Source organism: Myotis nattereri, assembly GCF_964212035.1.
Source record: "Myotis nattereri genome assembly, chromosome: 4".
Taxonomy (NCBI): Eukaryota; Metazoa; Chordata; class Mammalia; order Chiroptera; family Vespertilionidae; genus Myotis; species Myotis nattereri.
The window spans coordinates 54379195-54402279 of record NC_138079.1 but is presented as its reverse complement, the minus strand read 5'-3'; the positions used below and the strand labels follow the sequence as shown (position 1 = coordinate 54402279).

General features: G+C 36.7%; 1 protein-coding gene across 1 annotated transcript; it reads left to right on the top strand.

Moving 5' to 3' along the window:
* Positions 1-245: 245 nt before the first annotated feature.
* On the top strand, positions 246-22314 carry SPATA9 (spermatogenesis associated 9; the record flags this gene model as incomplete). Its single annotated transcript, XM_081090170.1, has 5 exons — positions 246-306; positions 481-569; positions 7731-7958; positions 17878-17973; positions 22036-22314. The coding sequence occupies 5 exons, from the start codon at positions 246-248 to the stop codon at positions 22312-22314; spliced, it is 753 nt and encodes a 250-aa protein (XP_080946296.1).
* Positions 22315-23085: the final 771 nt, after the last annotated feature.

Here is a 23085-nt window from a genome sequence, read left to right as displayed (position 1 = left end):
CTTCTCTTGCCCTGTGCCTCCAAATGCAGTTCTCACTGCCAGAGCAATCTCAGAAGATTCTGTAGCAAGTTCTCAGAGGCCCATTGTGCAGTAACAAAGAGTTCTGGGCGTAAGCTGTAGGTTCCGTCCTTCCCTGCTCTCCCAGGTGGAAGGCTGCCCTCACCCCTCACTAATGGGAGAGAAGGACAAGCATTGCTCAGGCCTGCAAGCTTGCCAAGCCAAAGGAACCCAAGCAAGAACTCATCATGCCAATCAAACCTATTGGGTGGATATGTGGGCAGGTGTTGAAGAACTTTTCTGGAAGAAGTAAACACAAGCTTGTGAAGGGGATATGGGTGTGGGAAACGGAATAAAGCCCCCTAGGGTTTGCTTGTTTTTCCAGCCACCTAAGCAGTGGACCCAGTGTTCCCTGTTGTGTTGAATTATGGTTAGGGGATATTTTTTAAGATTCCCTCCCCCTTTAACTTCTTTTTGTCTTAGTTGAGGGGATCCAGAAAACAATCATGGACCTTGTAGATGAGTTTAAAGATGATATTTCTACCATCCCACGAGTGTCACAGTCTAATCAGGTAATGTGATCTCATAACTGAAAAGAATTGTAAGAAGTATATTGTGTTTTTAATATCACACCAATTATTTAATGCTTGATTTTGAGGTCAGTGTTTCAAGATTAGAAAAACATTAATTTCACTTCACCCCCCCTCCCCCAAACACACACACACACACACACACACACATTTTAACTCTTACTCATTGGGAGAGATTGGGGACAAAGAAGTAAAGTAGATAAACTAAGTTTAAAGACAGTCACTGTGTTAGATTGAAAAACTAGAACGCTCTCAGCCACAATTGTGATGTAGTTTACTTATATTTGCTTGCTATAAAATCAGAAAAATACCTAAATATGCTTTCATTAAAATCTCTGGCACTTAAATCAGTGAAAAAACTGACATAACTGATTTAATTATACCAAAGGAAAGATAAGTATATGTGTTTTAAACATCTGTTCCAAAAAGGATTTGAAACATAAAATTTTGGGATTAGAAGAGGGATAAGAGAGAGAATTTTATGGTCAAGAGAAAGTAACATGTGTAGGGGACACATGTAACCTGCTTTACTTAAAAGTACACAGCTCTCAATGGAAGTGTTGTTTCAGTCATTTTGACCACAGTTGGAATGGAATGCGTTGTAAAGTTAGGTGGTACAGTAACAATCTACTTATCCAAAAATCAGACTTTTGGCAATGTCAAACATGAAAAACATAGCCGAAACCTGGGAGTAAACAAAAAAAGCACTCTGAGTAACGTACTGTAATCACAAAATCTATATATTTCATTCCAGAGAAGGAGGTATTAGAGCTACCTTTAACCATTCATCCAGACACCCAGGCATCAGGCTGGTATTTAGTATTTTACTAAATACTACAGTATGGGACTGAGGAGAGGGAATACAGAGATAAACATGATAGGATTCTTCCATTCGTTGTGCTTAATCTAGTGGAGACTAAGTATAAACAAGTCATTGCATTAGAATATGGGAAGAGGTAAATCCAGTTTAGAGGAATAAAGGACTCTACCTAGAATGGCCAGAGAGGGCTTCATGCCAGAAAGATGCTTAAATTGAGTGTCAAAGGATGAATAGGAGTTTACAAGGTGAGCAAAGGTGTAAGTGGGCAGGAGCAGAGAAGAATATTTCAAAGGAAGCAGTGTCAGACCAAAAAGTATTAAGCATCATGTTCCCAGAATGTCGAGTAAATATGAATAAATGGCATGGGTCTTGGGTCTAGACCTTGGTGACACTGAAGAATAGTTATCTGGATGCATAGCGGTCAGATGGCATCCAGACGGAGGTCATCTAAGTAAGGTAAGATAAGGCCTACGAGCTCCAGAAGGCAAGTTGGGTTTTGTGGTACCATATCTTAGACTTGGTGTCCCTTTGGTTCCCCTCTTTACATTCCCTTGGTCTTGGTATAAGTCTTTTGAAGCATTGGAGAGTTTTCTTGGCTATGGCTGGAGCATTAAGAGGTGAGCAGGTGGCCGTGCTTGTTCTGGGATGTAAAATGCTTTGGGCCAGCACAGTCGTGGCAGTAATTATTGAGAGAGCCTCGATGACTCTTAGGAGGCCAGACACAGACCAGGAAAGCCCCACCGCCCCTTCCAGCTGTGATTCTTCCACAATTGCCAATGTTAGAGACCAGGGATTTTATTTAACCAAAGAAGTTTCAGGTTTCTTTACAACTCCCTTCATCTCTTCCTGCCCTCTGCATAGCCTCATTATCACTAGAGTCGCACCATGCTTTCTGGTGAAGTAGATTGGTATTCTAATCCTCAAAGAAAGAACTCTTCTTAGTTCCAATTCACTGAAGTCATTTACTTATAAAAACTTTACCCCACTCAGAGAATATAAACATAGTTAAAAGTTCTTCATTTCTCATTTTCAAAACACTTAATATTGTTCTTTTCCACCATTTACTGTGAAGAATGTGTTACTGAGATTGGCAGGGAGCCAAAATAGTTAGGAGATGTGGCAACACATTGAAGTTATTTGCTCTTCAAAAATAAATTATCCAGAAAACAATGCTAATACTTCATTGTTAACTAGATTATTTTTAAAAAGTCGTATTGTAAATGTTGCAAATTTTATTATTTTTATAATTCTCTTTAGTTCCCAAACATACTAAAAGGAATGAAGGCTTTGCCCTACCTGGTTTGGCTCAGTGGATAGAGCGTCGACCTGCGGACTCAAGGGTCCCAGGTTCGATTCCGGTCGAGGGCATGTACCTTGGTTGCAGGCACATCCCCAGTAAGGGGTGTGCAGGAGGCAGCTGATCGATGTTTCTAACTCTCTATCCTTCTCCCTTCCTCTCTGTAAAAAATAAAATATATATTAAATAATAATAATAATAAATAAAAATAAAAGGAATGAGGGCTTTATTAATTGGATTATATTTTAAATCTTTAAACATTGTGATTAGTATTTAAATAATTTAAAAATTATTATTTTAGGCATTTGTTTATTTAGGAAAAGGCCATCTTGCTGGCCTGGGGCAAAAAAAAAAAAATTTGATGGGAATAATGGAGTTTTTATAGAGAAATCTACCTGACCATAACTAGGATATTCTATAATTCAGTTATATTTTTATTTTTGGTGGTTTGTTTCTTATCAGGCACTATCATTATTGTGAAAGTTACAAACTACATTTGCACTGAAAACTTTCTGGGTGGTTTCTAATTTAATATTTGGTATATTTCTACGATATTTCTCATTATTGTGATTTTTTTTCCTGATACTCATCATTCATTCATTTTAACTTGCATTTATAGAGCACCTACTGTGTGCCATCTTTCCAGGCACTGAGGAAAGATGAGTAAGTGAAGTGGATATAAAACACTGTCATAGAACTGAAATCCTAGTCAAGCAAAAACATAATAAACAAGAAAAAAACATATGTTAATAGGTTTTAAGGAGAAGAAAAAATACAGCATGGAAAAAACATGAAGTAAGGGTAGGGATTACAATTGATGGTTAAGACTCTAGAGGGTCTTAGTGAGAAAGTAATTCTTGAATTAAGACTTAAAGCAAGTGACGAAGAGAACGTTGGTATCCTTGAGGGATCAAATGGCATAGCTAGGGCAAAGTTCCTGAGGTGGGGGTATACCTAACAAGTTCAACAAGTAACGAGGAGGAAAAAGGAGAGAAACAGATGAGGTGGCCAGAGAGGTAAAGAAGACACAACCTTTGTGGGGCCTTGTCGACCGTGGTATGTACTTTGGCTTTAACACTGAGTGTACCAGGAAGCCACTGAAGCAGTTGAATAGAAGAAAAGCAAGATATGACCTGACATACGTTTTCATTGTAGCTCTCTGGCTGATGTGTTGGGGAAAAGAATGAAAACAGGCAAGGTCAGAAGCAGGGAGACCAGTGAGGAGGCTAATTCACTATGTCCAGACGAGATGATGGTGATATATAAATACAATGGACTGGGTATTGGTATTGGGGCAGTGAGAAGTGGGCTATTCAGAAAAAGAATTGAGTAAAATTTGCTGACAGGCTGGCTTTATAAATGTAGGGTAGTAAAAAGCTGGCATAATAGAAATTGGAGTTCAGCATTAAAACTGCTGATGATAGAGAAATGGGCCTGGCTCTAGGGAAAATTAAAAAGAAAAGGGAAAGCAGGATATGTATTGAAAGGATGGAGCTCAAATCGAGAAATATTTTGAACCAATCTGATTAAGTTTCTTTTGGTAAATGGTCTTTAAGTACCTGTTTCTGAGGTGATGGCAGTGGTTGGAATTTCTTTTCTGACATTTGCTGATACGCTCAGATGAAGATAATGATGACAAAAATAATCATCTAAACTTGCATATTTTGCAACCAACTCAAGGATCCTTACTTATGCCAAGAGTGGAAAAAAAAATGAGGGAAAAGAAATGAGGACTTCTTATTTTGGAGTCACCATTTAAATTTACACACACAGCTAGGTAAGAAAATATATAGCATAGATAATAGACAAAAAGAAAAAGCTGGTAGCTCAAAAAAAGGGGGGGGAATGTTTTATTTAAATTTTTTCTATTAAAGCTAGTTTTAAAAGTAACTAATTGGACTCATTAACTTAAACTGTTGACTGGTTGTTGTTTTTTTTAAAAAGAAGAATGTCTCATTCTCCATCTAAATGAATGTAAGTAGCTGTCTTCTGCTGTCACTTTCGTATTCCAGAGACACGAGGAACCACCGGACATGCATCCAGTGCCTGTTTGGTTTCTAACACTGTTCTTCAGAGCAGTAACAAGTTGATTCCGTGTTTTGTGGCAGGGAGAGTGGAGGTGATCAGAAACAGTTTGTTGTCAGAAGTAATTCTTTCCGAGGTATCTAAGAAAGTATTAAAAAAGAGAAAGCATTTTGAAAACTCCGAAAGGCCCTAGCCAGTTTGGCTCAGTGGATAGAGCATTGGCCTGTGGACCAAAGGGTCCCAGGTTCGATTCCAAAGGCAAGTACCTCTGTTGCAGGCTCCTCTCTGTCCCCCAGACCCTGGTTGGGGCTCATGCAGGAGGCAATCGATCGATGTGTTTCTCTCACATCAATATTTCTCTTCGTCTTTCCCTCTCTCTTCCACTCTCTCTAAAAATCAATGGAAAAATATCCTCGGGTGAGGATTAAAAAAAAGAAAAAAACAAAACTCTGAAAGGAAGCACAGTTATTCAATTGAAACCATTTGAACATTAAAGGAAACAAAGATGAGGAGCAGGTTAAGTCTGTTGGAAAAAGCCACGAGTTCACGATGAGACTAAAAAGAGAAAGATAATAAAAAGTGCATGAAAGCATTATTGTAATACACACTTGAATTTTTAAAAATATTGTGTATAATAAATGCTATATTTTGCTCAACACAAATATGTGAACCCTACAGGAGAGTTTTGACTAACAGATAATCAGTTACAAATCAGCTTAATTTCCTACAGAGAAAAATTTAGAAAGACAATTTGGAAAAGAGGGGAAAGTTAAATGGCTCAATTTAGTATAGTGTTTGGGGGAATTAATCAAGATTGTTTAATAGAAATACACATATAAATTCAGTGCATGGTCAATGTGTACAGATCACCAACATTTTATAAAGAAACATAAAATAAAAAGAGGGAAAGTGTAGAATGCTAATGTTTTGCAACTGCAAAAATGAAGGGTTCCTAAAACACTGAATGATCAGGTAGAGGAGGTGTCAGTAAAGGCAGAACAACTGCACATGTCCCATTCCTGATCGCCCTGGCGCTGTGGCCCTCATCTTGATGATTAGAAATTGTAATGAGAGAAAGCACAGTATATTGTAATCAGAATGTACTTATTCTAGCTGCTTCACCTTGAGGAGGAGTTGGGAGGAAGAATCGGTGCAGTGTGGGGGATGGGAAGTCCTTCCTCTGCCCTTCTTGAGTTCTTATAGCTGGACTAATAATGAAATTGGCACAAGACCAGACAACAAAAAACAAAAAAACAATTAAAGGCATGCAAACAGATCATCAACGATGCTCAGAGAAATGACCGATGCGGGCAGCTTTTTACATCTTGTAGACAAAGAAATAAATTGTGAAGAATTATCATGATGAAGGAACTTAGATTTGGGTACTCATTAGTGAGGAACCTAGTTTGGGCTTGGGTAGTAAATTAGTAAAAGAACAAAAAGACAATTTTTTTAATACACACTTCTCAGCCCTGAATTCCCTAACTCTGGTGATAAGGATGTGTCTCATTAGACTCCAGGTGCAGGAATAGAATTTTTCACATTGGAGATTTATCTCCTGCTTTTGGGGGTGGGGGGGGGGGGAGAGAGAGAGAGAGAGAGAGAGAGAGAGAGAGAGAGCGAGCCCAAAGTTGTTCTTGCACTAGCAGTTTCTTAAGTAATTTTAATTCAAAATAATTGATATGCCATTGTGGGATATTTTGGGGTGGCCTTCCCTACGCCCTGACAGCAGCAAAGCATAAGGTCACAGAGGACTTGAATCTGTATGTGCAGGAGCTTTGGATACTGCAGACAATGTGGTTCCTCTCCCTGGTATGGGTACGCTCACAACCCGAGTTGATTGCACCTCGTACTATTTTGCTTGCTCTATCTACCACATATTTGCTTGTAAGAATGGCTCTATTCTATAATGGTTTGGAATTGTAGCAGTCCATAATTTAGATTGCATTTTCTGCTGTTGTATAGACTAGCAGGGTTAAGATCACAGGTGAGCCAATGGGACTTTTCCATAAAGTTAACAGATTAAACCAGCACATGCTGCAGAAATACATCCTCATTGACAGACTAGAATGGCTTTTTATTTTTATTTCCCATGGCAAAGCTGACCAGTAAGAGAAGACTGAACTTTGAGGACAAAAGCAACAATAATAAAATTATTACTTCAGGATGAAAATTGAGGTATTTAAAATATACAGCATGTTAGCTCTTAGACAAATATATACTCGTAATGTTAATTGTAGACCAAAAAATTCATTTAAAAGATGTTTTATACTTACATATTTTGACTCAACAAATAGCGATTCAAAGTTGCTTATACTAAAAAGCCAGAAAAGCCCGTAACATTACTTTAAAGAAGAATGGAAACTATACTTGTGAGTTGCCTGGAATGCAGTCTGACCACATTGCAAGTCATTTCCCTGTGATTCATTTTCTGGTAGAGCAGAGAAGTACTACATTTTATGTGTTTTGCTAATGCCACACATTTTTCAGAACGCTTATAGAATTTTTTAGAAGTGTCCTAAGCTTGTTGATTAGTATATAGGGTATTTGTTTTATGAATTATGTATGTATGCTCTATTTTATCATTTAAAATGTTTAAAGTAAGCTGGGAAACACAAGTTTTGAATAATAATTATCATTTGAATAATTCAAACATCGAATAATATTTGAATAAGAATTGTTTATTTTTTAAAGACCTCTTAAATATCGATGCAAAAAAATAAATAAACCTAGAGAGAAAAGTGGAAAAATGTGTATCTTTACAATAATAACTGAAATTCTGGATAGTTATCCTAAGGAACAATTCATATATTCATGTAGAGATTTAAGTACATAGTGGGGTCTATGAGTTGTAGGGGGTGAAATATCCTCAGTAAACATGGAGTGTATGCCTGGGACCATGCACAGTGTACAATTATGTGGTACTTGTTCTCTGCCTAAAGTAGATTTTAATTCTCTGGAGAATCGCACATCAGTCACTTTTCAAAGGCTTATTTTCCAGAAAAGAGAAACCATGAAAAAGCCATCTAAAGTCAAAATGGCCATTGCTTTAGCCAAGATCAACCGAGGAGCATTAATTCAAGGATTGAACAGCATATCCAGATCCTCCAAATCAGTGGCCAAACTCCTGCAGCCTCGACTTGCTTGTAGACTTTTAGAGTTAAGGTGCATATCTCACCGCCTGCTGAGGGAAGTTAACGCACCAAAGCAACCCCTATATAACACGCAGGTGAGTGAATGTTACATTTGCACAAGATATGGATCCTTTTGATAGAAAATTGCAAGATTTGAAAAATGTAGGACACATTTGGTTGTCCTACATGTAAAACAAAAATAGTTGGATAAGAGAAATGAATAGTTGGGTCTTTTTCCAAGTATATTCTCTGGTTTAAATAAATCTGAAAGAGGAAGTAATGTGGACTTTCCCTATCTCGTTATTTAATTGAATTATATAAAATTATCAATTTCAAATGTTTCATCCTAAATATCAGTCTACAAATTACTACTAATGTCAAACCTAAAATCCTACAACAAACCTTAAAAATGATCGTGTTTTTTTCCATTTCCCCATAAACTATGTTTCCAAGTTCATCTTTGACTGACATAATATATTGAGTATATTTAACTATGCACTCATTTTGATAGACCTATCAACATCCAGGTATATTTCAGATTATATGTTCTACATTGCTTCATTGAGGCTCTGATAAAGGATAACAGTTCTTACAATGTTTTGGGGACTTCCCCCCCCTAAACTTTATGTCACAGAACTCTGGGTTTTTCAATCTGGACATTATTCAAAGCATTTTAAATATTTGTTACAAAAGATTTAGAGTCATGCAAGTCTGGCATTTAATCAATCCCCAGAATAAACTGATTTTAATTCTTTTGTTGAAGGGAGAGAAAACCTGGCTTAAACTGAGTTCAGCCAAAAAGGAGGTGTATCAGTTCATGGTGTAGTTGAACAACAGAGTTGATAAGGTTTCGGGCATAGCTGGATACAGGTGCTCAAATGATGCCTTCAGGATCCTGTTTCTTTCTCTCTGCCGCCTGGTTCTGCTTCCCGTGTTGACGCCTTTCTCAGACTGATATTTCTCTCATGGTCACATGATGATTTGCAGCTGTTCCAGGGTTTCATCCTTCCAGGGTGAATTACAGCAGAAAAGAATGAGCATCCTTGACTCAGCATTCCTGGCCAAGCCTGAGATTCACTCTTGGAGAATGGCTTATGTCTAAACCAGGGGAATGGTAATCACTGATTGCTCTAGAACTCAGTTACCTGCAGCATTCTCAGAGTGGGGGTTGGAACTCCATCCAGACCACATGACCTGAGAAAGGGGAGAGGATGAATTCTCATACAAAAATCTGGGTTGTTTTGAGCTGAGAAAATGGATAATGGATGGGATTGCTAAAATGAACAAAATATTCATCATACAGGAATTTCTCTAATCAAAGATTTTGCCATTTCCAGAAATTATCAGATAGTTCAACTATGAACTGCCTGAGACAGCATTATAAAGAGCTGTCTTAATGATACCTGATGTTTGAGAAAGTAAAAATGATTTTTTTGTGTGCATCTTTAGATCATCAAAAAGAAATATAGCTGACTCATATTATTTTAAATTCCCATCAAAATGTCTGTCTGAATCTAATGTTTTGCCTTGACATTTCTTTCCTTGCATTAGAACGTTAGGTCCAACGTTTTACAGAGGATTGATGTAAAAGTGTCCTTTGAAGACCATTTCTGTATTCATTATGAAATCATGTTTAAAGGGACTGGACTGTCCATTACATTATTCATAGTCTTTCCCTTTGCTCCTCTTTGCTGTGAAGGATGAGATTTTTACATTATTTACAAGCTAACAACTTAGCCCACCACAGTTATACAAATACACACACACACACACACACACACACACACACTGACAGAGACCAGAGCCTTGTGGCAGAGACACAGATTGTTTATTATTCACAGCAAGTGCAGCAACCAGAGCAATATCTTGTGTCAGTTTTCTACACTGCAGTTCCCACAGGGCAATGAGCTAAGAGCCAGATGTTATCTCTGCGTGTACATAGTAAGTTGCATCACAGGAGAGGAAACCTGAAATTAGGAGATTTAGCCTTTTATACGGTTGCTGGTAGTCTGCCCAGTTTGGTGGGGTTGGGGGAGAGGGAGAGAGAGGGAGGGAGAAGGGCACGTGTCTCTGGAGGGGAAGGCGGAGAGGCCTTTACTTTTAGTGCCCTGTGACATGTCTTGGGGAGTACATCACTAGATCTCTCCAGAGGAATACACTTTCTTTCAAAATTGTTTGCTATTCAACTATGTCCTTTTCTCAGAAGATCCAATCTGTCCAGGGCTGAAAGAAATCTTTGGAGAACTGAATGCCTATACTCATGAAAATTCAGTGGCAGAAAAATAATCTCTATTTTCTGTTGAATTTGTGTTTCCTTTAATATTAAGAAAACCACAATGTGTTTGCCTTTTTGCCTTGATTGACAGTGAGTTTCACAGGTAAATTTACAGCTTAGTTGTGATAACTTATTCCAGGAACCTGAGATGAGAGAAACAGGTTGAAGGATTAAATGACTTATCTAAAGTCCACATGCTGACTCTGACTCTCTTTTGACATCTATTCAAGATCAACACCTATGCCATCTCTTCTCCTTTGTTCTTGTTGGAATTGTCTTAGGACATAGCTTTAATTTTTAAAATCCTTATCAATAAAATATTTCAAAATATGTGAAAGGTAGTTTATCAGAAGTTCCATCAGTATTTACCTGGTAGTAATATTCTGCCATATTGCCTTCAGAAATCTCCTTTATAAAAAGAAATATAATTAACCATGCCCCAATCCTGTCCCCTTTTTCTTCCTACCAAACTTAATCATTATCCTGATGTTGCTGTGAACATTTCCATGCATATGTTTATATTTTCACTACATTTGTATTCATATATTTTACTGTGTATACTTAAAATTTATATAAAAAGGTATGCTGTACTTATCTTTTTGAAACTTCCTTTTTTACTCAAAATTTATATATGTAGCTGTGATTTATTATTTTAACTTCTTTGGGGTATTATATTATAAGAAAAAACAATTCACAGTTTATCTGCTACTAGACAGATGGATAATTTAGTTTCCAAATTTCTTGTATTACAAGTAGTGCTTCAGTGAACATTCTTGTAAATAACTCCTCATGCATATGTATGAGACATTCTCCGGATGTATATTTGGAAGAGGGATTGCTGGGTCATGAGGGATGCACGACTTCATTTTTATTATCTATTAGAGGCCTGGTGCATGAATTCATGCATGGGTGGGGTCTGGCCACCCATCCTGATGGGGGCTGAATGGGGCTGGGTCGGTGGGGTGGGGAGGGGCCGTGGGAAGTTGGGGGGCCGATTGGGGCCCTGATCAGGCGGTTGGCTGCTGCAGTGTGTGTCATAGCAACCAGTCATTCCAGTTGTTCAGGTCATTCCGTCATTATGGTCATTTGGCTTTTATATATATAGATTGTCAAATGCTTTTTAGATTCAGTACACTTGGGGATCATTGTGATTCTTGAATCTCAGGATAAATTCTTCAATTCTGAAAAATTCTTAGTCATTATTTCTTTAAATATTACATCTTTCTCATTTGCTCTAATCTCTTCTTCTGGAATGCCTATTAAAATATGCTTAGAGTCTTCTCACTTTATTCTTTGTCTATATAATGTCCTCATATTTTCCCTTTATCTTTCTTAAATGCACTTTGAATAATTTCCTCTGAGCTATCCTCCAATTAATCAATTCTCTCCTGCTGTATCTAATATGCTATTTTACTTATTTAATGTGTTTTAAATTTCAAACATTATACTTACCATTTCTAGAAGTTCTATTTGGTGTTTTCCCCAAACTTCCAATTTTTTTTTCTTTTCAAAGTGTCTTTTATGAGTTTGTTTCTTTTTTAAAAAATCTAATTATTTTAAACACACTTCTATGTGGTCCTTTAAAAGATTTTTCTATGAGATATTTGGGGGATGCTAATCTTCCTGACTATTGTGATATAATGTCTCACTCATAGTAGATAATTTCTTTTGGTGTTTTGTTTTATTTAACTGAAAGTTTTTTTTTCAATGGGGATTTTTTAAAAATAGAAATTCCTTGTCTCTTAGAACTGTTCCTCTAAAGGATTCAGCTAGTGCTCCAGGCATATCGGCCCCTGGGGGAGCCCAGCTTCCTTACTTTCTTGACTGGTGGGTGCACTTGTCCCAGTCCCACTTTCACTGAGACTCTCCAAAGGCCTACTCCTCACCTCATGTGTATCCAAGTCTCATCTCTAGCCTCTTTGTTGAAACTCAAGCCCCAGCCATTATTTCAGGGTCCAATAACATCCCCAGAGCTCCTGGGATATAAACTCAGACACTTACTCTTCCAGTGTTTAGTTTCCTCTTTGTTCCTGGCAAGCAGATTTCCTTCCTTCTTCCTTCCCTTCTTCCCTTCCTCCCTCCCTCCCTCTGTCCCTCCCTCCCTTCCTTCTTTCCTTCCTCCCTTCCTTCCTTCCTTCCTTCCTTCCTTCCTTCTTTCCTTCCTTTCCTTCCTTCCTTCCTTCCTTCTTCTCTTCCCAGTTTTATATTGCATTTTTGGTGTACAAATTTACATAGAATTTGTAGGTTGTGTGTGTGTGTGTGTGTGTGTGTGTGTGTGTGTTCATTAACTCTGCCATGTTGCTGGAACCAGATATCCTTCAGCTTTGTTTTGTTTGTTTGCTTGTTAATCCTCACCCAAGGATATTTTTTTATTTTTTCTGTTGATTATTTTAGAGAGTGAAAGGGAGAGAGGGAGGAAGGGTGTGAAGGAGAGAGAGAGAGAGAGAGAGAGAGAGAGAGAGAGAGAGAGAGAGAGAGAATGAGAGAGAGAGAGAGAGAGAGAGAGAGAGAGAGAGAGAGAGAGAGAAATATTGGTGTGAGAGGGACACATCAATTGGTTGCCTCCCACATGAGCAGCTGGGCCGATGGAAACTGCAGCCCACACACAAGCCCTTGACCAGGAATTAAACCCAGGACCCTATGTCTGAGGACTGATGCTATAACCACTTAGAAACACCAGCCAGGGCCTGTTTTATTATTATTATTTTAAATTATTGATTGATTTGAGAGAGAAGAAGGGGAAGAGAAGTGTGTGTGTGATGGGGGCAGGGTATTGAGATATGTTGTTCCACTTATTTGTTCATTGGTTGATTCTTGTATGTGCCCTGACCAAAGATCAAACCTGCAACCTTGGCATATTAGAATGACACTCTAACCAATTGAGCTACCTGGCCAGGGCCCAGCTTTACTTCTTAATATCTTTTATAAATTTCAGTATAAGATGGTTGAATTTGGTTTTGGAAGTAAGTAAAGTATAATTCTACTTTTTCATTCATTCAACAAATACTTTTGAAAACCTGACATGTAAAATCATTAGCTTCGGTAGTAGGCATTTATAGATGTCTTGTCCTGGGCCTATGAACTGTGGGTGTTATAAGCAAGCAAGCAGTGCTAGTAGATTGTAGCAATTACATCATCAAAGTGTGCAAAGTGCACTATGGAAGCATCAACAAGGGGCATGTCATTCCAAAGAGTAGTCAGTGTAGGCTTTCCAGAAGGTGATACTTGACCTGAGACTTGAAGTAGGAGAAATTAGCCTTGCAAAGGGAGAATCATTCCAGGAAGAGAACAGTGTATATTAAGATGCTGAAGCAATCAAGAGCATGCCTTAGGAAGTGTAAGTAGTTTTAAATGGCTGGAGTGAGACAAGTGGGAAAGTCCCAAATCAGAGGTTCCTGGGCCCTTGAGGGTAGGAATGAGGAAGAAGCTTTACTTGGGGAATGTGCATTAACTAGGATGTAGAATCAGAATTGCCACTGAAAGGAAACTAACTTGTTTCAAGGAAGAAAACAACATACTGTATCTCAAATCTGAAAGTCTCAGTGATGACTAAAAGAGAAGTATGAACAGTGAAGACAATGGCCTGGAGAGTCAAAGGAACAACAGAATAACATATGTGATGTGGAGGTCAATGGATCGGTCAATGGCGCCAAAGTGTGTCAAGATGTAAGTGGCATAGCACAGAGGAGCTATACCAGCCCTGCTACACTGCTTGGCTGCCTTCCCAACGTGACGGAGTTCAGCTTATGCAGAGTGAATTGCAACATGAATTCTTTCAAGATTTGCCAGGCTGCCTGTGTCAAGGTGGAACTTTGTGGTGTGCAGAAGTAAAAGGAGTGAAATCTGGAATACTTTGCAAGCAGATATGCTTTACGGATGCATGGAGGACATGGCTTTATGTAGGAAAGCAAGCAGCCTCATTAAGCTATCTTTAGGTATGTTCAAAGGCCCTCTTCATGTGCTCTGTCTCGTCTCTGCTGAGAGGATGGTGTACCCAGAGCACCTTGAATGATTCTACCAAAGCTCTGTTGAATATTATGTGGGTGGGAACACCAGTCAGGCAGATTGCCGTCCTCAAGAACATAAAGGAATATTTTCATTAGGACACTGACTATATATCTCCAATTCAAAGATACTAGTATTGTGCCAAATACGAAATACCCAAAGGCCCAACTGATACAGGTGACCTGAAGGGTCTGGTGGCTTGTTGTGACATGAGTGAGCACAGAGAGTTTGGGTTAGGAGGTTCCAGCTGGACATCTTGTTAAAACAGACTTCCTTGGCACCTGGCATTTGCTTTGCACCTTTGTGAGTCAGGTTGCTCCTCAAAGACTTCTAGGTTCTGCAGGGCTGAGATTGTACTGATATACTAGTATCTGCGAGTTCTAGAAGGGGCCTCAGGAATGGAAAACCGAGTGGAGAATATCCTGATGGTTTTCGACCTTCCCAGCACCAGTGCTCACGGATTGGTGCATCTGCTAAGCCTTGTAAGCTGCTCTAAGCTGCAGTGACCTAGATAATTAGCTTGAATGCTGACTTGGGCCAAGACACGTCAGCTCCCAGACATAGTTGTTGACTTTGGCAGGCCAAGCAGGGCCACAGGACTGGGAGCACTTCCGGCATTAGAGATAACTGTTTCTACTTTGTGCAGGCAAAGTGAAGAAAACAGCCTCTAAAAGGTCTGTGCCACAGGTGGACCCCAGTGACTTAGTGTTTTTCCAAGGTGAGGGTCAGGTTTTTCTAAGTAAAGTTTACTCCTTACCCCAACCCTCCGGTGTAGACTACAGTTTTGGGTTTAAACTACAAACCTCACAAATATCAGGCACTTCTTAGGTCCTTGGGTGAGCCTGCCATGAGGCTCTCTTGGGTGGTGTAATTCAAGATCTGGGGAAAGGGACCATTCCTAGAAAGCAGAACTACCGAAATCTTGAAAACGTAATTCTCCAGTTTGGCCAAGAGGTTGGGATGTTTGAGCTTTTACAGGACCACCCAATTAAGAGCTTATTTGAAACCAGTGATCCACAGGATGTTAATACTGGGATAAACAAAGTCAAATAACTTTCTTTACTCTGTGTGGACTGCTAGGAGCATTTGCTGTGCTCATTAGTATTGTGAGTTGCTAAGCAAAGACATGGTCATGTAGCTTTCCCAAAATAGGAAACACTTTTTTCCCTGGACCTATTAACTGTAGTCAGTATTTCTTACAACACCTACTCGTGAGTCACTGAGTTAGTTTTCCCTATTACTCCCCTGATATCCCTCACCAGATGGTTTTGGACAATATAAACTAAGTGGGACCTGGTAATACTCCATCCTTCAGGTCATCTGTAAATGGATCTTTATTTTCTAAACTGCTTATAGTTTCCTTTTTTGTGATTTATCCCATTATTAGTGAAAAATAAGATAAACACAGTTCTTTTTATGAAATGAAGCAGTCAAAATTATGTGGGGGAAATTTAAATATTGAAATGTTTTTACTGTTGAAATATCCATATATCTTATGTAGTAATATTACCAAATTAAAAAAAGAAATATATGGGAATAATATTGATATGAAATACTTTTAATTTAAATATGCAAAAAACATAAAATTAATATAAAAACAAGGTTAAGATAAAATTTCTGAAATAGGCCAAGATTATTTAAATAAAGACTTCAATTTACCAAATTTTTCTTTATCTCAGTTTTACCATACACTGTTCCTGCTCATAGCATGCCAAAGATGAAACAGGGTAGCTTATAATATGAAAAACATGTATTTCAACTGAGTCATAAGTTCTTCAACCCAAGTTGAAGAATGGCCACTTGCCCATAGGCATGAATTTTGGAGGAAATGTATTTTCTAAAAGGATGATTTGTCAAAGGAATAGCAAGTATTTATTAAAAACATTAAAATGGTGAAAAACTGACCCTTAGGCAATGTACAGATTCATCACTCAGAAGCAAAACATGTATCAAATACATAATTTATTTTGAAACTAATCAGTTTTAATTACCTTTAGGTGAAGGACAAAATTTGAAAGAGAAAGATGCATTGAAAGAGTGACTTATGCATTCAGACTCTTCTGTTTTTACTGCATATGGCTTACCAGTTATTAAATATGGACCTCTCACTTGCATTTATATATTCACAAACTCATAATCTTTTACTCTGCTAGGAGGCATTTTGCTGGAGTGTATTTGCTTTCCTTCCTAATATCAGCATCTGCTCTCTACTAGTATAACATCTCCTTATAGCCTAACAGTGGGATTCAAAGGCATGCTATCATTTTGATTCTTCTACAAGAGGAAAACAGCAACAGGTGCTTTATTTCCTGGAAAATCTTTCAGAAGCCAGGAACACTGGGAAAACTTCCAGAATGACTTATAGAAGGAGGGGGCTAAAACTGCCCCTACCTATCCCTATATCTAAGAGTTGGTATAGCCTGAAAGGTAGGAAATAAGAAGGGCCTCCCCCCACCAGCCATCTCTTAGCTACTAGGCTAGAGAATATTTTTGCTTCAGCATTCCATAAATCTCTTAAGAAATAAGGGAACTTGTGATAGCAATTTTGTTCACCATTCAGCAGTGACAGCAGCAAGCAAAAACAGAGTTTACTGCAATAACAAGTATTTAGATCAGAACCTGGTACATAGGGCCACGTAAATGTTTGTTCATTAAAATGTTATCACAGGTTCTTTGGAAACACACTTGAAAGGGCTGCAATATACCATTGAGTAGATATAGTGTAATTTACCTAATCATTCTATCATTGTTTCAGTTTTTCAATGTTGTAAATATCTGTTCTTTGTAGTTTGTGTGCATTATTTTATCCGCTACAGCCTGTACCTTTTGGGAGTTATTGAAGCCATCAAGTAGCTCGGCTGTTACTGCAGAGGAGCATGGCTAATGGCCACGGCACTGCTGACTGGCAAGGAAATGGTTTTCCTAATGTCCTCATTTTATATCCTACTCAAGGCAATAGAGGTGGCCTATGAAAGTATAGCTCCCTTGAATCGAATATGTAGTATTATTGTTCTAGGCAGGGACACCTTCTGTTGCCAGCAGGTGGAAACATCTGAGAGACAAACCCATTATTGATGTAAACCTTCTCTTGGTTTCAAAAAGCATGCTGGATGCGAGCACAAAGCATTTCCTGAAGCATAATGATCATGATTAAGGATGGCCTTCAGCAGACTTATGATTAACATTTCCAAGCAGGTCATTAATCTCCAGGAAATGTTCAGTGTGTTGATTACTGTTTGCTTAATTGAAGAAATGAATAATGTAGTAAAGGATGATTACATAAATTTGAAGAGACTGTTGTTCTAATATGCACAGCAGCACCCCCTAGTGAACACTTGGTAAATGTAAAAAAAAAAGTTAAGGTTTTTATTTTTTATTATTTGATCTTAAGGAGGGGAAGGGAGGGAAGGCCGGAGGGTTGGAGGGAGAGAAACATTGATTGCCTTCTGGTACAAGGAATGAGGCTCTAACCAACTGAGTCACACCACCGGCCAGCGCAAGGTTCTTAAAATTGACATGTCAGGTTTTGATAAGCAAAAGAAAGTATCTTTTTACAAAAGGAAAAAAAAGAAACTAATATATTTTTAGAATGTGAAAACCCAGATTGATCTAAAGGAAATGACTTTATTTGGAAAAAATACTTAAAGTCTCATTTTTCAATAACACTATAAAATTTAACATTGTAACATTGAAAACTTCTGTTTTAACAAGAAAACTCTCTTCTGTTTTTGCAGATTAGAAAGGGTTCTTTGTTTGATATAATTTCCTTTCCAGCAAAGACTGCTTTAACTAGCATAATGTATGCTTCATACGCAGCACTAATTTATTTGGTAAGTTAAGCAAAATATTAGAATCTAGAAATAAATATCCTTATCTTATGTAAGATTAAAGGTATACTGTACATTCTACTCATAAATCAAGGTACTATTCTCTTGTTACACAAAATAATTTTACATTAAAAATTTACTTCAATCTCTAAAAGCTAATTTGCTTAAATACCTTATTTTGTTTTTATAAGGTTTATTACCACTTGGTCAAAATATTGTGGTTTTTGCTTTCATTTAGCTATAGCTGTTTTGTTTCAGCCATTGTGCCATAGTTGGCTAAAATTCAGTATTCCATTGTTTAAGTCTGTGATTTGGGGGAAAACAAATATTAGTGTGTTTTGAATTATGAGTGCTGTAAATTAAAAGTGTATTTTGAGTTACAAGTGCTGTAATTTAAAAGTGTTCATCAAAAGACTCACTTTCCTGGTGAAAAAAACACCCTTTTCCTATTGCCCAAGAACACTTATTATGTTCTTAATCAAGTGAACTTACATATGTAGGTATATCTGTAGACTCTGTTCTATACAGTTGATCTATTTCTCTATTCTTGTACCAATTCAACACTATGATTTACAGAAGCTTTATAATGTCTTAATAATTGACAAAAATATAAAAGCTTTTATAAATTATAAGGGATTATTTATTTTAATCTATTGCCATTTATACTTACCTTTAAAATTTTAAAAAATATATAACATACAAAGAGAAAAGTACGCAGCTTGAATCATCATAAAATCTATTAACCTATGTACCACACATGTCAAGAAAAAAAAAATTACTATCATTCTATCATTCTAGAAGTCTCTTTCTTGTCCCCCTCATAATCTCTAACTTTGTCTATAAAGGCAACCACTATTTTGACTTCTAACACCATAGATAGTTTTGTTTGCATTGTATATAAGTAAAATTATATACAACATATTCTTTTGTATTTGCCCTTTTTTGCTCAGCACTATCATTGCAACATTCATTTATTTGATGCTTGTAGCAGTAGTTTGTTGATTGTCATTGCTGTGTAGTATTCCATTAATTGACTCTATCACTATTTATCCATTGTACTGTTGAACATTTAGAATATTTACAGCTTTGGCTATTGTAAGGTGCTATGAATATTCTTGTACATATGTTTTTGGTGAAATTGCTGGACCATAGAATATGCACATGTTCATCTTGTACAGATGTTGCCAGTTTTCCAAAAACGGTTTTAACAATTCATTCCAGGAAATTATAGAGTCCAGTAGCTCAACATCATCACCAACACTTGGTATTGTCAGTCTTTTCCATTTTAGTCATTCCTGTATATATGTGATATAATCATATTGTGGTTTTAATTTACATTTCCTTGATTATTAATGAGATTGAGTGGATTTTTATACATTAATTGGACATTTGAATGTCCTTTTTGTTAATTTCTGTTAAAGTATCTTCTTATTTTTCTATTAGGAATTGTCCATCCTTTTTATTTTTTATTGTACTTTAAAAATATATTAGGAACAAACCCTCTTTTGGTTACATATGGGCAAATTTATTTTATTCTATGACTTGCCTTTTCCTGTTTTATCAGTGTGTTTTAAAATGGAAGTTCTTACTTTTAATATAATTTAGTTTATTAACTTTTCCATTATGTTCAGAGATTTAAATATCCTAATTAGGAAATTTTTACCACATCCAAAGTCATGAAACTCTTATTTCTGATGCATTCTAGGAGCTTTATTATTTTACCTTTCACTTTTAGGAATTGGTATGAAGTAAGAGTCAAACTTTTTCTCCATGGGTATCCAATTGAACAGACTCACTTCCCTGGTGAAAAAAACACCCTTTTCCTATTGCCCAAGAACACTTATTGTGTTCTTAATCAAGTGAACTTATATATGTAGGTATATGTGAAGACTCTCTGTTCTATACAGTTGATCTATTTCTCTATTCTTGTACCAATTCAACACTATGATTTACAGAAGCTTTATAATAAGTCTTAATAATTGTCAGAATAAGTCCTCCTTTCAGCCTGTGAACATGGCATCTCTTTCTGTTTATTTAGGTCTTCTTTGTCTTAATCATTTTTACGGCTTTTTTGTTAGATGTCTTGCACATTTATGTTAATATTTTTTATCATATTGAAACACACAGTAATAAAGACTAAAATTCCCCATAATCTAGATTCAGTGCAGTCCCAATTTAAATATGAGCAGGTGTGTGTAACTTGAGTAGTTAATTATAAAATTTATAGGGAATTACAAGGGGTCAAGAATACCCAAGATACCTTTTAAAAAAGTAAAAAAAACAACAACTACTTAATTTTAAACACATATACAGGTTTTTTTTTAAAAGAACAGAGTTTATCAAATATTTTGAAAGTGTTTCAAATTTTTGAGATGTGTTCAATATCTTAAATGTGAATTTCATACAAAATTGGCATTCAGTTCAGCTAGAATGCAGATACACTGCAAAAAATGGGTTGGATGAAATGGCTATGTTGAACAAAAAAAAAAAAAAAAAAAAAAAAGAAGCCTAAAACCAAAATTAAACTGTAATTTCCCAAAGGCTTTTGAAATAATCTCACATGATTTGTCATGTTATAAACATTCTGAGCAGGTAATAGAAACAATTTTTGGTTATCTGATAATTGGTCATATATGCATCCAAGCAAGACCTAGGAGTGGTCAGGTCTGGCATTATGGTTTTGAAGGCATATAACATATATGTTGGAAATTAACACTCTGACTGGAACCATGCCAAGTGAAAAGTTGACAGAAATGTGAACAACATTAAGATGAGCTAAGAAATCCATTGAGATAAGGAAGCAATAATCAGAAAAGTAGGAAGAAAATCAGTGCAAAGGAAATAGACTCAGGAGGTTGAGATTGATAAGTGTCAAAACAAGCAGAAGTCATTAAGTAAAGTGAAGATTTTATTTCCATTAGATTTAGTAGTAAAGGTGTTGGAGGTAACCATCTTGAGAACTTTCCTTCATTTTCTAAAACTGGGACAGAAGTGGTTAGGATGGGGACAGATAAAATTTTGTAGGTGAGGGAAAAAGAAATATATCAAATAGGATAGGGCTTCCCAAACTTTTGTCATAGCATGGTATACACAGAAAATGATCATATTTGGGATAAATGCATGAAGCTGTCTGCAGCTGGAAGTGATGCACCTCAAGTTTTATAGCTCTAGGTTTCGACATACTCAGATGCAAGTAAAAAAATACCTGCAGCTGTCTTAATTGATAAAGATATTTAAATATCACTCTTAATTAAAAGTCTGGAGTTAGGCTGGCATTCCCAGGTTTGTACAATGGATTTACAATGTCATCATGAACCCAAAGCATTCTGTTTTTGGAATTGTATTTCTCTATATGTTTTGACACTTTCTTAAAGTACTAAATGGTATTTTTTTAGGGGAATTGGATCACGTTTATTTAGAAATCATTTAGCTTACTAAATTTTTACCAAAATGGTTGTGCCCTTCCAGTTGTACACACAGGTATAAGCAAAGTCCAGGGGCTACAAAAGCAAAAACAGAAAACCTACTGTGAGGTATTAACGTGTTGGAGACATTTCATCTCTCAGAAGAAATTTTCATTTAATTAAATCAGGAGAATAAAGGAAATGTTTCATTTAATTAAATCAAAGGATAAATATGTAGAACATTAATGAATTGAGAAAAAGGATGTAAAGCATATCTTTATTGAGTTATACTAGGTTTTAATTTTCTTTCTAGATTATGGTGCTATATATTTAGAACAAGGAATCAATCTCATGATGTTTGCCATGTGCCAGGGGTTCCAGAAAGGAAGTGCTTCTTTATTAGAATATGTAGATTAATAACTTTATATTAAACACTAGAGGCTCAATGCACGAAATTTGGGCAAGGGGCTCGGCCCTTGCGGCCCACTGCCTCACGGCCCCATCCACTGGTCATTCTGGAAGGTCATTCCAGAAGGTCATTCTGCTGTCAAGTCTAATGAGCATATTAGCTCTTTATTATATAGGACTTTATTGGACTTTTTATCTGCAAGTTTAGTAGCTTAAAAAGAAACTTTACTTTTCAATATTTTTTCATTATTAGACAGTCTGTGTTAATGCTGTTCTGGAGAAGGTAAAGAAAATTTTCCAAGAAGAAGAATCCATAAGGCAAAACAGAGAGGAGAGCAAACATCTTAGAAAATCCTTTTCTGAGCCTGCACTTTCTGAGCCTATGTTTCCCGATGGTGAAATCAAAGTGAAATCTTATTGTTCATTACTGGATCAGCCTGACAATATTTCAGATTTTCCTGATAATATGCTGAGTAATAAGATCCAGGTTTTACATTCTGTGTTTGACCAATCAACTGAAATAAATGAATGAGCAAATCTGTACATAAATATCACTGAACAGCTTAAGAATTATCTATGTAATAACATTTCATCTGATAAAACTAGGAAACTAGTTTTCATATACTGACTACTCTGCTTTTTAAAAGGGTGGGGAGGAACTAATAAAATGTCATTCTGAAGTGTTTATATGGTAGAGAAAACAAAATGAATATGACTATAATTATTTTTTAATGAACATGAAAATTTACCATTTGGTAGGTTAGACTTTATGCTGTGGTTTATAATATAGGAGTATGTACTGTATAATACATTTATGTTTTTATTAAAGACTTGTTTTGAGTATCTTTCTAATTATTTTTCGGGGAAGGAAAAAAAACCTTCTCTATCAAAATGCTACATATCTTTTTTTTTTAATATATTTTATTGATTTTTTACAGAGAGGAATGGAGAGGAACAGAGAGTTAGAAACATCGATGAGAGAGAAACATCGATCAGCTGCCTCCTGCACACCTCCTATTGGGGATGTGCCCGCAACCCAGGTACATGCCCTTGACCGGAATCCAACCTGGGACCTTTCAGTCCGCAAGCCGATGCTCTGTCCACTGAGCCAAACCGGTTTCGGCACTACATATCTTTTTATGGATATTTTTCAAAGGATATTTGTTTTCTATCTACAGGCTAGATAGTTCTGCCTATTTCACTTCTTTTGTAACTCATCTATAAAGTATGAATATTTTGCAATTCATTGTTGTCAGGAATGTATGAAACAGAATGTTATTTACAAATCTGATGAGAAGATTTC